This window comes from Oryza glaberrima, chromosome 3 (genome assembly GCF_000147395.1).
Source record: "Oryza glaberrima chromosome 3, OglaRS2, whole genome shotgun sequence".
Classification (NCBI taxonomy): Eukaryota; Viridiplantae; Streptophyta; class Magnoliopsida; order Poales; family Poaceae; genus Oryza; species Oryza glaberrima.
In genome coordinates this window covers 29,290,297-29,307,364 of record NC_068328.1, presented here as the reverse complement: position 1 = coordinate 29,307,364, position 17,068 = coordinate 29,290,297, and the positions used below count along the sequence as shown (strand labels likewise).

General features: G+C 44.5%; 4 protein-coding genes across 4 annotated transcripts; all 4 read left to right on the top strand.

Annotated features, from left to right (window-relative positions):
• The first annotated feature begins 984 nt into the window (after positions 1–984).
• Positions 985–2,861, top strand: LOC127767708 (uncharacterized). The gene is made up of 7 exons (XM_052293136.1): positions 985–1,344; positions 1,443–1,489; positions 1,601–1,715; positions 2,006–2,050; positions 2,138–2,191; positions 2,307–2,402; positions 2,527–2,861. The coding sequence occupies exons 1-7, from the start codon at positions 1,039–1,041 to the stop codon at positions 2,641–2,643; spliced, it is 780 nt and encodes a 259-aa protein (XP_052149096.1). The 5' UTR covers positions 985–1,038; the 3' UTR covers positions 2,644–2,861.
• An 859-nt stretch (positions 2,862–3,720) lies between these two features.
• Positions 3,721–6,792, top strand: LOC127765010 (thioredoxin-like protein AAED1, chloroplastic). The gene is made up of 8 exons (XM_052289808.1): positions 3,721–4,115; positions 4,398–4,444; positions 4,574–4,688; positions 5,027–5,071; positions 5,729–5,788; positions 5,864–5,959; positions 6,064–6,223; positions 6,505–6,792. Exons 1-7 carry the CDS (start codon positions 3,822–3,824, stop codon positions 6,181–6,183), a joined length of 777 nt encoding a protein of 258 aa, XP_052145768.1. The 5' UTR covers positions 3,721–3,821; the 3' UTR covers positions 6,184–6,223; positions 6,505–6,792.
• A 3,417-nt stretch (positions 6,793–10,209) lies between these two features.
• On the top strand, positions 10,210–12,998 carry LOC127768042 (uncharacterized). Its single transcript, XM_052293552.1, has 5 exons — positions 10,210–10,696; positions 10,789–10,916; positions 10,998–11,110; positions 11,800–11,985; positions 12,695–12,998. The coding sequence occupies exons 1-5, from the start codon at positions 10,338–10,340 to the stop codon at positions 12,722–12,724; spliced, it is 816 nt and encodes a 271-aa protein (XP_052149512.1). The 5' UTR covers positions 10,210–10,337; the 3' UTR covers positions 12,725–12,998.
• Positions 12,999–14,364: 1,366 nt separating this feature from the next.
• LOC127768040 (probable zinc metalloprotease EGY3, chloroplastic) lies at positions 14,365–16,817 on the top strand. The gene is made up of 4 exons (XM_052293551.1): positions 14,365–15,102; positions 15,212–15,409; positions 15,551–15,775; positions 15,861–16,817. The coding sequence occupies exons 1-4, from the start codon at positions 14,512–14,514 to the stop codon at positions 16,611–16,613; spliced, it is 1,767 nt and encodes a 588-aa protein (XP_052149511.1). The 5' UTR covers positions 14,365–14,511; the 3' UTR covers positions 16,614–16,817.
• The last annotated feature ends 251 nt before the right edge of the window (positions 16,818–17,068 follow it).

Sequence of the window (17,068 nt, the reverse complement as noted above, 5' to 3'; positions counted from 1 at the left end):
GTCCCTTATTCGATTTTCTTTCTTCAACCGAAAAACCATATAGAGCAGGTCCCTCAACAGTCAAAACCAGTAAAAAATAAGTCCCAAGATGATTTGGACGACGGTTTCAGCTGACGTGACGCCTACATATCTAATTTGACTCAGTCTTCATATAACGTGGCGCTTATGTGAAATTTGATTTGAAAAAAAATAAAAATTGTGGGTCCACATATCAGCTTCATCGAATAATTAAGGAGCTGTTCAGATTACTGCTATTTTCAACCATACCATTTTTTTTGTGAAGTTGTCAGAAAAAATGTCTACGTTTAGTTTGTTGCCAAAATTGGTAAATACATAAGAAATTCTACCAAAATTTTGGCAATACTGCCATCTTGCCAAAACTTATTAAGGTTTATTTTAGATATAATCTGAACATGCCCTAAATTAAAAAATGTAACTCTTACCCCCATCTTCTTCCTTCTCTCTCCCCATCTCCCTTCTTCATCTCTCTCCCCTCTCCTCTCTCTAGGAGGCTGCGACACCCTCGTCTCCCTTGTTATCCCCGGGCGAGGAAGGAGAGAGAAGATGTGATGAGTGACGATGACATATTGGGCCACATGGGCCCACCATTTTTTATTATTTCGTGTGTGTAACTGACATGTGGGTCTCATAGTGTTTGTTATTTTTTCTGGATCGAACTATCACATAAGCGCCACGTTAATGCCTCGTAGAAAAAAATACCTAGTCAAAGGAGCCACGTAGATGTCACATTAGCTAAAACTGCCAAGGGATCTCTTTTGCACGGTTTTGTAAATTGGGGGTGCGTTGTATCCGGTGTTGCGGTGCAGGGACCTAAAGTGAACTTATTCCTTTTCACGGAGAAATCGACTCAAAACTCACCGCCAGCCCAACGAACGGCCCAGTTACTCAGTTAGACGAAAACCCACGCGTCCGCTGCCACTTGACGCCGCGCCACGCGCTCAAGGCCACACGTTGGCACCGGCGGCTGCACCTGGCCCTCGATCAGTACGCGTCTCAGAGTTTGGCCTCGTCGTACCTATGGAGATGGTCGCCTCGCTCTCGCGCGCCGCGCTCGCCGGCGCGCCCGCCGCTACACGCGCGACAGCGTCGCGCGTGAACAGGGCCGTGGTCCCTGCGGCGTCCCGGCCGCGCGGGGGACGCCTTTGCTGCCGACGCTCGCTGACGGCCGTCTCCGCGGCGGCAGGGGCTTCCCCTCCCGTCTCCCCGTCGCCTAGCCCCGATGGCGGCTCCCCCGGCGTGTGGGACGCTCTCGGCGGCGTGTCCGTGCTCGCCGCCGGCACCGGCGAAGCCGTTCAGCTCAGGGACCTGTGGGACCCCACCGAGGTAGTTGTCATCTTCATCTCTGTTTTTCTCGGAATCACGCACTCAAACACGAAGAATCGGTGATAGTTTTCGGAGTCCTGTGTCGTTCTTGCGCGTAGGGGGTGGCCGTGGTGGCGCTGCTCCGGCACTTCGGGTGCTTCTGCTGGTGAGGAGATGGAGCCGACGCTTCCATGTTCGCTCCGTTTCTTGTGTTTCTCGGCTGTTAATTACTAACATTTTTGTCCATGGTCAATCAAATGGATTATGATTTATGAAGCTGGGAGCTGGCCTCTGTTCTGAAGGAATCCATGGCGAAATTCGACGCTGCCGGGGCCAAGCTGATCGCCATCGGCGTCGGGACTCCTGACAAAGCTCGCATTCTCGCCGATGGGGTAAGCATTTACGCTTGCTGTGAAATGAAAGCGTATTGGAGTCAACGCGGTAATAGATTGATCACGAGCAAGAGTACACACAGGGACGATACATCCTTATTTCTATAACCGACTTATAGAAATAAAATCGGGGGAGAATTAGGGAAACCGAACACAATATAAATATGACTCTAACATCAAATTGAGATTTAGAGAGCGTACCAGCGTGCTCATTGTTACTGTTATTACGGCATTTAGCATGATCAATTCACTCTGTTCACTGACTTTCTCTGAGATTTTGCGCACTGCAGCTGCCGTTCCCTGTTGATAGCTTGTACGCCGACCCCGAGCGCAAGGTACGTGAAGAGAAATCTAACGGGCATTGGATTTTGACGATGTATTATGCTTATGCACGTATTTACTATGGATACTCATCTTTTCAGGCTTACGACGTGTTGGGGCTTTACCATGGTCTGGGTCGGACATTAATCAGTCCTGTAAGCATCAAAATTCAGTACTAGTAGTGTAATTCTGTAAGCTTGTGGCAATGCAATTCTGAACATTTGCACGAGTGGCATTGAAGTACTAAACATGTGATGTACGTCCATGAAGGCGAAGATGTACTCGGGGCTTAATTCCATCAAGAAGGTAACCAAGAACTACACGCTCAAGGGCACACCAGCAGACCTGACGGGTATCTTGCAGCAGGTTGTTGAACTCTGTGCTTTGCATGTACAAATCCTTTGTGGCTCTGTATTGAAGTTCAGAGTTTCTCTTGCATCTTGGTTCTGATCTGTCGTTCGCTGCTCATCGTACTCTGGTTTCTGTTCAGGGTGGTATGCTTGTGTTCAGAGGGAAAGAGTTGCTGTACTCATGGAAAGACAAAGGCACGGGTGATCATGCTCCTCTGGATGATGTCCTCAACGCTTGCTGCAATCAAACTTCTTGAGGTCTCTAGCCGTCGGAAGATGTGTATGTAAATATATGAAATGCTCAGCATGCCAAACAGAGAGCAATTAGACTCAACAGTACTAGATGTTCGATTAATTATGCATTGTTGGTTTGCTTATGTACTTAGCATGATATTGGATTAGCTACCCAATGGACATGACACTACAGTCTGAACTCTGAACTTCTGATGTAAAAGGTACAGTTACACCTAATCAATTAGATATCTCTACTCAATTAAAAACAGAGTCGCGTTCCTTCCATCCCCTCCTTCTACCACACGTATCAGGCTCGCACGTGTAAAATACGTAGATAAAGACGAGATCCAATGTTTTATCCCTAATACTCCCTCCGTCCTATAATATAAGGGATTTTGAATTTTTGATTGCAATATTTGACCACTCGTCTTATTCAGAAAATTTGTGTAAATATAAAAAATAAAAAGTTGTGCTTAAAGTACTTTGGATAATAAAGTAAGTCACAAAGAAAATAAATAATAATTGTAAAATTCTTTAAATAAGACAAATGGTCAAACAGTACAAACAAAAACTCAAAATTCTTTATATTATGGGACGGAGGGAGTATCTTTAACTAATCCCTTTTAATATGGGTCATAGAGCATGTACTTGTTACTAGTACATGTTAAAAGAACTTGAAGAAAAAAATCGCACGTATCTATCTTACAATTTAACGAAGAACTGGTATGCTCTACATGTTCTTAACTTCTACTTCTCTACTTTTCACAAGTACGTTTTTAACTACTATTTTTAAGTTCAACAGAAAATTTGTTTTAAAAACTAATATATATTAATTTATTTTTAATTTTTAACTAATATTTAATGATACGTTATCCCGAACTATAGGAAGGAAAGGCAAATTGTTGTGTTCTGATTGCGTGTTTTCTAAATCTTTATTTGGTAAATGGGATTGGAAAATAATATCCCACCCTTCAAAAGATAATATTGTATTATAAACATCCATTCTTCACAGCTCATTTAATCCTAGTGATTCATCCATTTCCATATCCAAATCTCATCTCTCATATCCCATTTTAGAAATACGCCTGGAAACTCGTGGTTACACCCCCCGCCATCCGCAACGACCTCCACACCGCAACGGTCCACTCGCTCGCCTCCGTCTCCCTCCCGCGTCTAGGGTTTCGCCACGTCTCACGCAGCCATGGCCGCGGCGGCCGCGTCCACCTCGCTCCCCGTCCCGCGCGTCTCCCTCCCGCCGTCCGCTCGCCCAGCCGCCGCTCCCCGGCACGGTCTCCTCATCCCCGGTCGCCGTGGGTGCTTCCGTCTCCGCGGCTCACCAGCGGCACCGGCCGCCGCCGCCTCGGGCTCCCCTTCCGTGCCTTCCTCTTCCCCGGAGGCTGGGTCGGGCATCGGGGATGCCCTCGGTGGCGTCGCCATCTACTCCGCGGCCACCGGCGAGCCCGTGCTGTTCAGGGACCTGTGGGACCAGAACGAGGTAGAGATGTTCGTCGGTCTCCCCCTAATTAGCTCGATCTACTTTCTAGTAAACTGCAAGGAGATCTGAGCTAGGAAATTTTTCCTTCATGAATGATCAAAATTTTGCACACATGATTTTTGACAATATAAGATGTGATGGGTTGCTGCTTGAGCAAATTTAGAGTCCTTTTGAAGACTGGAAAACTATCTGAACATTGGAGCATTGTTATTTCACTATGAGGAGTTTTGTATGAACACGATGTAGTACATAAATAAACTGGAGAACTTCTCTGTTGTACAGGGAATGGCTGTTGTTGCCCTGCTAAGGCATTTTGGGTGCCCTTGCTGGTGAGAAAGATTTGCTCCTCTCGTGGATATCTGTTTCCCGGATTTATGACCTCATTCATAAGAATTTGTTGCTGACTTGTTTAATTTCTTTTCTGTGCTAATCATGGACATTATTTGTGCTTCCTGTAGTTGGGAGTTGGCCTCTGTGTTGAGGGATACAAAAGAGAGATTTGATTCAGCTGGTGTCAAGCTAATAGCCGTTGGTGTTGGCACTCCAGATAAAGCCCGTATTCTTGCTGAGCGTGTACGCAGTGTTCTTCAATTTATACTTCAGCTTTTAACACACACATCATGAACAGTTCTTTCATAATGAAAAACCTTGTTTTACTAGTTCAAACTATGGAATTTGACCTTTTGAACCTCCTATCTGTTATAATATGAAAAAAAAAATTGGCTACGAATTATTGCAATAGATCATTACAGCTGCTGGTCAATCATGTCGATTGTCTAGTTTGCCCCTCTAATCTCACAACTTGCTGGACAATGGATTTGCAGAGCAAAGCAATTTTTGACATTGTTTATTGTGCCCGTAAAATTTTTCCATCCCAAATGACATTTTTCCAAAAAAAATGCTGATTGCAGTTACCATTTCCATTGGACTACCTCTACGCAGATCCTGAGCGCAAGGTGCATATTCTTGTGCCCACCTATTTATGAATCTGTTTTATATCTTCACAGGTCACACTTTCTTACTTAAGAGTACCCCATGTGCAAAGTGTCCTTGCCTTTCTATTGTTTGAACTGCACTAACAGGACCTATCCCATAAAATGTGTAGTTACTACTTTGGAGAAAATATTTTAAATTTTTGTCTCTGTTGCGCCTGATTGGATGAAATCAGAACACATAGATGCAGTATTCATGTCAACTGACAGCAGGAAAACTTTTAGTGTTAGATTGCATTCACAAATGGAAGGTTTCTACAGCTGTAGAAAGTGGTTTCTATCTTCTAAACCTCTCTTTTTTTCTCTTAATTTTTTAAAATATTTTTTCAACTATAATAAGTGCACTAATAGTATGCAAATTTGTTCCATAAGTAAGCATTCAATTACAATTGGGGTCTTCAGATACTGAAATTCTCCTGAACAGTATATGATGTATTTATTGTTCTTCCCTGTCCAGACATAGATGTTGATATCTGAATTAGACAGAAGCATCATCAGTTTGGACATAATACACATGAAGTTCAATTATCTTTGCATTGGACATTTTGTTGTTGATAAAAAAAACATTTTAATTCTTCTGTTACTGATTGCACAACTTACATTGAGCCTTTTCACCTTCAGGCCTATGATCTCTTGGGTTTGTATTTTGGTATTGGTCGCACATTCTTCAATCCAGCCAGTGTAAGCATCATTAAATTTTGTGATTTCACTTGCATAGCTGTCTTGTCGTGAAAAATGTTACATATTTCCTTGAAGGCAAGTGTGTTTTCACGATTTGACTCCCTCAAGGAGGCAGTGAAGAACTATACAATTGAAGCCACCCCAGATGATAGGGCTAGTGTTCTACAACAGGTTGGATCATATGCCCACACATCTGTGCTTCTTCACCATCATCTGAACTTATCTTTAGGATTTTAGGAAGAATCTTTGATGCTTACATTACTTGTGTGTGCTAGGGTGGAATGTTTGTGTTCAGAGGGAAAGAATTAATATATGCAAGGAAAGATGAGGGCACTGGTGATCATGCACCTCTGGATGATGTCCTCAACATCTGTTGTAAAGCCCCTGCGGCATGATATTGTGTAATCAATGTCCCATGAGAATTTTCACAGCCTGGTAGGACAGACTTTCCTTTTGCATCTTTTTTTTTCTCCCGAACATTTTCTTTTGCATCTTAGTATATAAAGTAGCTTGAGTTTTCTTTTGCAAAATAGAAATTTCATCTTCGTGTTAACTTGGTGGCCTGTTCACAAAAAAGGACGATAAAAGAAAGTTAGAATATACTTCCGTTGTTATGCCATGCTTAGTACTTTCATCGTCAATTCTCATTTACCATCAGCATGCTCTTTTCTCTGTTAACAAGCTACACGTGGTGTTCTATGCTTTCCTTTGTGCAGGTTCTGTTCGTGTCCCAAAGTTGTATGCAGAAAAGCATCTCTTGATTTTGGAAGGCTGGCTTCTGCAAGAAGAGATAGTATCTCTTTGTCTGTACGTCTGATCTACCATGCTGTTGATATGTAATATATCAGTTGAAAACTTGAGGGATGTAGGCAGACCAAAGGACTTTCTCATGCCATAAGCTCAGCAGTTCTTTTCCTTTTCCTCATAGAAATGTACTAATTATAGAAGAGAATCTTACACTGTACAATAAGTTTGTGTTAAAGTTGGCGAAATCTTCCTACAAACCTAAGTAGTATTAAAGCTGGTGAAGTACGGCTCCTTCACAGCATACCTGAACTTTACCCGCGCTGGGCTCGTGTGGTCTTTGACTCTTTAGTTTTGATTTGCATGTTTTAAAATGACCATATTTTCTAATTAGTAATTCTGTTCTGAAATCCGTTTAATGTATCGGGCTTGTTACAATTAAATCATCAAATCACGATCCATATCAAGTATGATTCACGTGTGTCCCATAAATTATTTTAATTGCAAACCAAACATCCGTTTCTATTAATATTTTATTCATCCTTACGATTTTCTATTACTATCAAGTATCAATATTGACTACGTTTCAGCCTAGTGGAGTATTCTTTTATGCAATGCTAGGCCTATACGGAGTACGACTTAGAGTGGGTTGGTATCATGTTTATGTTTCTTTCCCCTAACTTCTAATTTGTTCTACAAAATTATAAGTTGAACAATATGATACAAAACCTTTAAGTTTGTGTAGTACTATATTATTTGAATTAATTTTTTTCCCGCGATAACGCGCAGATTACGAGCTGGTAAATTATATTTCTTGAGGAGTGCTTCAGATATCCAAATTACAAAGTATGACATCTGGTATACGTCATGTTTGAACGCAAGGGGAAAAACTAATAGGGGTGGTTTGATGCAACAACTGCATTGGAGCTCAGATGGTCAAATCCTTAGGCTACCACCCACCCATCCAAATGCAAGTTTGGTGCTTCCAGGAGAATAAGAAACTGCCATGAACATGCAGCCCATGTGAATAACATTGGGATCTTTTAACCAGTAAAACAGTTCACCAAAACAAACTCTTGTTGGCCTCAGAAACCAATCCAGCAGTACCTTGATGAAACCACTCTGTGCATTTACTAATACTCCATCCGTCTCAAAATATAAGCATTTTTAGACTCTCACACGTTCTCCGAGATGATATTTGAACCAATAATATTTATAAAAATAAGATGTTTTAAATAAAAAATGTTGCATATTACTTCATCCGTTTCTAGATATTTGACACTGTTGACTTTTTAGTATATGTTTGACCGTTCGTCTTATTCAAAAACTTTTGTGAAATATGTAAAACTATATGCATACATATAAGTATATTTAACACTGAATCAAATAATAGGAAAAGAATTAATAATTATTTAAATTTTTTGAATAAGATAAACGGTCAAACATATTTTAAAAAGTCAACGGCGTCAAATATTTAGAAACGGAGGGAGCATGATAGTTTGTTTAATAGTAAATCTAGTAACATCAATTTTACATGATTAATCTTTTTCTTTTTTTGCTATTAATAATCAAAGTTTAAAATATTTGACTTGTCACTATATTAAAAATAATTATATCTTGGGACAGAGGAACTAGTATTTACTGGGCGTTCGGTGGCCCGTTTCCGCAGCTGTCTATGCTGCGCTGCGTAGCTTAGCCGTTCGGCTGCAGCAGTTTGCATTGTTCTGTATACATTCGGTCTGGCTGGCTACTATTGGCACTGTAGCTGCTGCTACTGCAGCCAGTTCTTCCGAACAGACCCACTGCTAGCCGGATAAATTCAAAGTTACCTACAACTGTAACATCTACTATGTTGCTTTCAATTGCCGAGTACGATTGGATAATGGTCCTTAGTTAGTGATATGCTTTCAAAATGGGAAAAAAAAACCTATGAAACGTGATACATTAATATGTATGTAGTATACTTTTATGTGCTGATGTTGGCACAAAGGATACGTACTAAGTGTGATATCGCTACCATACAGGATTTGGTCTAGTACATATAGGTTTTGATACCTAGGTTTCATGTTGATGTCAATTAGCACATAAACTATACCGCATCTTAAAATTATGTCGTGCACTTGCACGACTCCTTTCTAAATTTGAATGGTTAAATTTCTTCTTCTCGATTTGTACAATATCTAATCCTTCACAATTGATTCTGAAGTCCAACAAGAAATAAGGAATTGTCTAGTTCAGTCACCTAAAAATATATAAAAAAATTCAGTCAATTGTTTTTATGGCTAAGATAGTGTTGAGTAACCTCTTCCCTCACCTTCTTCTTCCCGTGTGCTGTGTCCACTCGTTCGAGTGTTCGACGCCACCTCCCTCGCCCAACCACTCCACTTCTGACCTCATTTGTTGGATGGAAGGCATAAACGGCGCCGACGAAGCCTGTTAGATTGGGCTCCTCCCTGCCTCCCCACTCTCACCTTTCCCAAGCAGGACCTTTTGTGCCACCCCACTCTACCCTGCTGACAGCCCCCTCATTGTTATCCTCCATCACCACAACTCCAACACCACCCCGCCGCCTCACTACCCACCCGTTGCTATAGCTCACTGTTGATCCAACCACGCACATGACCATCTCTCTAAACCCAGAAAAGCTCCCCCCCTCTTCCTAACTTTCCTTCCCACCCTAAAATCTAATCTATAACTTACCGTCACAACCAACCATCACCGTTGTGAAGAGTAGTTCACCGTTGTTACCGTCATTATTGGAAAGTCGCCATCGTAGTTAAGTACCCCGCTTCCTCACTCTCCTCGTCTTGAGCTTGAAGACACCCCTGATCCAATGGCCAAAGAGCACTCTAAGGCTAACATTTTCCAGGAATCCTATCTTACTATAAAGTTATCCCCCACTAATTTCTTAAGCTTAACATGCAAAGATGTCACATCATCATTCACTAACAATCATCACATTATCATGCAAACATGCTATATCTTTAGAGTTTTTATAATTTAAGAGCTTTTCAAATACAAACATGTTAAATTATCATCCAACATAATTCACATAATGTTTCAATGTATATCTTTATTATGTTTTATGATATCCTATATACTTATATAGTTCATCCTTACTTAGTTAGTGCTTAAATGATTAATCTATGGTCCAAATTATCTTTCTCCTTTTTTCCTCTAATTAAGTCATATCACATCAATTGCTTTTAGTCTTTAGATGATTAATCTACGGTCCAAACTATCTCCCTACTTTTCTTCTTTCATAAAGTCATACCACCTTACTTTTTACGTTTGAATCACCATTCTACATATTTTTTAAATTTAAATTATCATAAACCATATTAATTTACTTAATCTGATGTTATCTAGCTATCTTACACGTTATTTTTTTATTGTTATCATACGAAATTCCTGCAACCATGTGCGGGGTTTTATCTAGTTAATTAAATATCAAGGACACGAATGAACGGACGCACGGCTTACAAATGGACGGAGCTCATCCCACGCCAGGAGCTGAGCCGACGTAGACGGTCTCGTGAGTTGTGCTGTGTTGTGACTTGTGTGAGTTGTTACCGGCAGGTCCGCATCCAACGATCGGGGCCCCCCGCTTCTCGTCCACACCGCTGACGCCATCCACGCTTTCGTTTCCTTCCATTTTAGACCACCACCGCGAAATGCAAATTTTTAGACCACCCACCCAAATCCTTTCCTCCTCCGCCATCCCAATTCCATTCCATTCCACCACCCCCAAAAAAATCTCCACCCGCCGCCGCCTCCGGCGACACCGCCACCGCCCACCGGAGAGATGTTGCTGGTGAGCCAGGCCGCCAATGGTTCCGTCTCCGCGCGGCGGCTGCCCTCCAAGCAGCCCGGCCGCCACGGCGGTAGCGGCAGCAGCAGCGTCCCCAACCCGTACCCGCTCTTCGCCACCACGCGCCTCCTCCCGCACCGCCGCCGCCGCCGCCTCGCGCTCTCCGGCGCCGACGCGCGGCGGGGGGCCCTCGCCGCCGCGGGGGAGGGCCCCTCCGGATCCCCCGCCACCACCACCGCCACCGAGGACCCCGTCCTCGTCGGCGTTACGGACGAGGGCGTCCCCCTCGAGGGCGTCATCCAGTTCGATAAGCCCGGCGACGCCGCCGCCGAGTCCAAGCTCGTCTCCTACGCGTACGTAATAACTCCCCCGATGCACCTCGATCCATTCCTCGTGCTCGCTGATTTGATTCGGTTTCGCTGAGCGGTGCACTTGCGTTCCGCAGGAAGCTGGGGCTTCTGGCCAGCGGCGATGTGCTCTGCCTCCTCGTCTTCTCCGCGATAGGAAGGTTCAGCCATGGGCTGCCTGTTCTTGACGCGGAGACGTTCAAGACGGCCGATCCCTTCATTGCTGGTCAGGAAAATGTGACAGCCTTCTCCCCCTGCTTATCATTTTTTGGAGGAAGGATTGCTTACAGAATAGGGTGTTGTGCAGGATGGTTGCTCAGTGCCTATCTCCTTGGCGGATTCGGGGATGATGCGAAAGGTCGCAATGGCGTGGGGAACGCTGTAGTTGTTGCGGCCAAATCCTGGGCTGTTGGGATACCGGTAATTATCAGTTCTGTTTCGAAATTCAAATGTGACTGCTAATTGTAATGTGTTTGTATCTACATATAATTTGTGATGTTATTTTGCTATCATGGGTCAACACATAAGTAAACTGTATAATGTGGGAATTGCGAACTTTTATCTTTGAGTGTCTTCACTTATAACTTGGACTAATGGAACCCATTCTTTTGTTATAATGAAGCTATATGCTGTTTGCTTGACAATTGACTGATGCCACCTTGTACCAGTACCCAAACCATTTCCGTTCTGTCCTCCATGTGCTACATCATAGGCTCGTAGATTGTCGTGCAAACTACATGACACCTACTTTTACGTACACTAATACAGACAATGTCTTCTGTGTGTACATGTGTGCTTGTGCGAGGGTGGGGTGTTCTACCAAGATATACTCTCTTGAATGTAACGTAGTATATAATATCTTCATAAATGATGATATATTCCTCTATTATATCTTCATAAATGATGGAGACTATTATATCTGATTGGACAGTATTTTCAGCATCTGAATCTATTTCTATTCTGAACTCTACAACAGCTGTCCATCTGCCTTATCGTGTGATTGTTTGCTAAAGTTTATTGACTATGAGTATGTAGTTAATGTTAATGTTAATGTTTTTTCTGGTGTTTCATAGCTTATTTTTATTCTGTTTTCTCTCTCTCCTCTTTAGTTGGGCCTCGCCATTCGAGCACTGTCATCTGGTCATATTCCACCAACTCCTTTTATCCTGGTAGCCATGGGAAGTACTGGGGTTTTGTTGACTGGATGGCGTGCCCTGGTTTCTCTACTATTTTCCACTGGACAGAGCCAGCAAGATGATGTCTACAGGCGGGGAAGTCCTTTTGAGCTTTTTGAGGTTAAGAAAGTTCTTCAAATTATTGGCATATTTTTTTACACCTGCAACTAGTTTGCTGAAGAGTGATGTTCTAGGCCTATACTTTTGTTGTCACGTAAATGGTTCCATTTGGAGCAACTAGTAAAGAATGCATACAACCACATCTAACCATTTAAACTTTTGCGCCTTATTACCTGATGATACCATGCTACTCACGATGATTAGAAACTCTACATTTTATTGACTAACCCTATAGAGTGTCATCTAACAGCCACCGAACAATACTATCAATCCTCACACATCAGTATAACTGCAAATATGATGAAATCAAACAATTATTTGAAATTTTTCAATGAGCATGGATCTTATGTTTCTTTATATATATTGGGAGTTTGCTTTGGTCATAAGTTGGCTACTTGCCTGAATATATCTTGGGAGTTTGCTTTCTGAATATATCTCACTGTAATCAATTTGTAAGTTGTAACATCATGGCTCCAAACTCATCATGCATGACTGGAGGAGCTCATTGAGGTAGCCAGAATTCGTAAGTTAATAAAATGGTGAGAGCTGAACTGTTGCATTTTTTTTTAAAAAAAAAATCTGAAAGTGATCATGTGATAAGGTTTCTTGGTTTCTGTCGAAAGCCATTTTTTCCTTGCATTCTTACTGATAATTGTTTACTCAAGAAACTGCTTGCAAGAAGCGCTAACTGCTTCTATTGTTTTGACAGTTGCTCACATCACTGGTGCGAAGGTGGTGATATCTGATATTGTGTAAAGGTGATGATTGCCATCCAACACTAGATTCTAATTTCTATCGTGTAAGTACAATTTTGGAGGGAAGATGAGAAGGCTAGATCATAGTTGGAAGCACATCCATAATCGCTTTCTGTAACAAGATGGCACAAGGCTGTTACATATGTTAATCTTGAAGATGTACTACTAAATCCATCACTGACATCTCTTTCTTGTGTAGCATGGCCCAATCATTTTGATTACTACTCGTAATAAACTCTGCCTCTGGCCACGTTACAATATTTTTTTTTTAAAAAAAAGGAGAGGAAAATCACCTTAGAGCCACTGAATTTGATTGCCAGTATTTCACCCATCACACACTTTTTCTACACTGTACCAGATTGTTGGTACTTCTTTTTATCCCCGTTTCACTGGTCACAACTCACTAGTTCACTATTCAATGGACACTATTTAGTTCAATCCATTACCACTCTTTTCATTAACAAATTCACAAATATTTAAAATATATCATATTACCAAAGTATGATGGAATTTTACCCTCTCAAAATAAGAACTACACAACTTTTGTTCATTATAATCCAATGAAAAGTTATTATAGTTAAGTTTGAAATAGTATCGGTTAATACTGATAAGTATTTAGAAATGGAATTGTGGAATTTCAAGGGATTTTCGTGGGAATTGAACTAATTCTGATGAAATTTTGTAAACTTTCCTGCACCTCTAATGTAGCCCTTAGGGGGTGTTTAGATTCATGGGTGTAAAGTTTTGGCGTGTCACATCGAATATTATATATGGTGTTGCATGGGGTGTTCGGGCACTAATAAAAAAACTAATTACAGAATCCATTAGTAAACCGCGAGATGAATTTATTAAGCCTAATTAATTCGTCATTAGCAATTGTTTATCGTAGCACTACATTGTCAATCATGGAGTAATTAGGCTCAAAAATTCATCTTGCAACGATTAATCTGTGCAATTAGTTATTTTTTTTAGCCTATATTTAACACTTCATACAGGTGTTCAAACGTTCGATGTGATAGGGTGTAAAATTTTGGAGTGGGATCTAAACATGGCCTTAGTATCATATTGAGCTCAACACTGACAAGTAGTAGTACTAAAAATGGAGATAGTACTGAACTCAAATTGGTATACTCTATATTTTGTGCTGGAGCTAGGACGAGCAGCAAAAAAATATGTGGTGAAAACTTGAAAACTATCATTGGATCAAAAAATAAATGTTCGAGATTCGTTCACGTCATCATGAGTAAAAATTTTGTTACAAGTAAACTCGTGATCACGTGGATTAATCCTGTACATTTATTTTTTAATTTAACGGTAGTTTTCAGATTTCTGGCTACATATTTTCTAATTTCCCAGGACGAGCAGGACTGCGGGAGCCAACTTCAGAACAACTCTTTTTAAGCCCACAATGGAAACGTGGCAAGTAGTCCGTCAATGTAGGGGCCACACGACTACTACACGAGCAAGCGAGCTGCTGCCGCAAGTGTGCAGGTGCAGTGCAGTTCAGCTTGCCAGTTGGATAAGCCGAGGCCTCAACTCCTTCGTCGCCTTCCGCCGCTACTCGATCAGCAGCTCAGCCTCCTCACCGTCGCAGTCTTCACGACTCCTCCCCGCGCCTTCTCGACGTTCTAGAACTCTCCCTCCTCCTCTCCATTTCCGAACCTTTTTAAGCTCCCCTACGAGCTTCCATTCTCAGATCTGCAAGAAAGAACAGCTAGAACAATCACTTGCAAGCATACACACACCAAGCTAGCTAGCTCGATCGTCGCCAATGGCGTCGTCCTCCCTCGTCACCTCTCTCTTGTTCAGCAGTAGCAGCAGCAGTAACACTGCAACTAGTACAAGCTCAAGAAGAAGCTTCAGTCTCTTCTCCAAGAACCAGTACTGCAAGCCTAGGCCTCTCAGGCGAAGCAGTAGCCTCCTCCTCCTCAGGTGCTCCTTGCAACAGCAGCAGGAGGAGAAGGCGGCGCCGGCGGAGGAGTCGCACCACGCCGGCGGCGGACAGGACGACGCCGCCACGGCGTCGCACCACGCCGTGGAAGGAGAGAACGGTGTCGCAGACGCCGACGGCGGCGGCGTGAAGAAGAGCAAGGAGGAGTTGGAGGAGGAGGAGGAGGAGCAGCAGGAGGTGGACTGGAGGTCGGACGAGGAGTTCAAGAGGTTCATGGGGAACCCGTCCATCGAGGCCGCCATCAAGCTGGAGAAGAAGCGCGCCGACCGGAAGCTCCGCGAGCTCGACCGCGAGCCCGACGCCAACCCGCTCGCCGGCCTCCTCCGCGGCCTCGCTAGGGGCCAGCTCGCCCGCGAGAAGGAGAGGCTCGAGCTCGCCGAGAACACCTTCAAGGCGCTTGACCTCAACAAGGTATATCAATGGCGTCTTGACGTACGTCTTCGGTCTTCCCAATTGGGCTAAGATGAGTAGATGAGGGAAAAAAAAATGATTTGATCGTTTGGTCGATTGGTGTGTGCAGCTCAAGAGCTGCTTCGGCTACGACACGTTCTTCGCCGTGGACGTCCGGAGGTTCGGCGACGGCGGCATCTTCATCGGCAACCTGAGGAAGCCCGTGGAGGAGGTGAGGCCGAAGCTGGAGAAGAAGATCGCCGAGGCGGCCGGCACAGACGTCACCCTCTGGTTCATGGAGGAGAAGAACGACGACATCACAAAACAGGTACCAACTTATAATCTTGTGGCATAATGTTATCGATTGCATTTGATCACTCGTGATTGATGTTGTTGTGGCTTTGATTTATGGATCGTCGAAACTTGAAAGCAATTTATCTTGGCGTGTTCTTGTGATTGGATTGATCAGGTCTGCATGGTCCAGCCGAAGGCAGAGATCGACCTGCAGCTGGAGATCACCAAACTGAGCACGCCGTGGGGATACCTGAGCGCCGTGGCGCTGGCCGTCACGACGTTCGGGACGATCGCCATCATGAGCGGCTTCTTCCTCAAGCCCGGCGCGACGTTCGACGACTACGTCTCCGACGTGCTCCCTCTCTTCGCCGGCTTCCTCTCCATCCTCGGCGTATCCGAGGTAAAGATCTGCCGCTGAGCTCTGCTCACTTATGCTGCTGATCTCGGCGTGTTCTTGGACCAATCCGGCCGATGATCCATGGCAGATCGCGACGAGGCTGACGGCGGCGAGGTACGGCGTGAAGCTGAGCCCGTCGTTCCTGGTGCCGTCCAACTGGACGGGGTGCCTCGGCGTGATGAACAACTACGAGTCGCTGCTGCCGAACAAGAAGGCCCTGTTCGACATCCCGGTGGCGCGCGCGGCGAGCGCGTACCTCACCTCGGTGGCGCTCGCCGTCTCCGCGTTCGTCTCCGACGGCAGCCTGAACGGCGGCGAGAACGCGCTGTTCGTCCGGCCGGAGTTCTTCTACAACAACCCGCTGCTGTCGTTCGTGCAGGCGGTGATCGGGCCGTACGCCGACGAGCTCGGGAACGTGCTGCCGAACGCGGTGGAGGGCGTCGGCGTGCCGGTGGACCCGCTGGCGTTCGCGGGGCTGCTCGGGATCGTGGTGACGTCGCTGAACCTGCTGCCGTGCGGGAGGCTGGAGGGCGGGCGGATCGCGCAGGCGCTGTTCGGGCGCGGCGCGGCGGCGGTGCTGTCGTTCGCGACGTCGGTGGCGCTCGGCGCGGGCGCCATCATCGGCGGGAGCGTGCTGTGCCTGGCGTGGGGGCTGTTCGCGACGTTCGTCCGCGGCGGCGAGGAGATCCCGGCGCAGGACGAGATCACGCCGCTGGGGAGCGAGCGCTACGCGTGGGGGCTCGTGCTCGCCGTCGTCTGCCTCCTCACGCTCTTCCCCAACGGCGGCGGCACCTACTCCAGCGACTTCCTCGGCGCGCCATTCTTCCGCGGCGGCATCTAAGGCGCCCCTCGAGGCCTCGATCGATCTCTCCATCCATGGCGGCGCGAGTAGGCTTTAGTGGGCGAACAAGTAGCTAGAGGGCGATTACTCTGTTTATGCTTCGACGCGTATGTGTATATAACAACATAAATCATACGTATTACTAGTACTTACTAACCTCTACGAATTTTGCATTTGAAGATCTTATATCGTTCTTTTCGGCTACTTTACTGAATTATTATCGCTGATTATTTACACCACGCATTCAAAATTACATTTTATGAGCGAGTTTTAGTCTTAGATTTTACATGAGTGTTTGCGTTACGATGTACCTGTCGATAATAAGGCACCCGTATCTTTAGGAGGTGCTTATAAAAGTAGGGTAGACTTATACATGTTTACAGATATGAGTGTACGTACGTTCTGAAAATACTTTGTGTAACTACTTGTTCTAGATCTGGGTGAATACTTTGTTT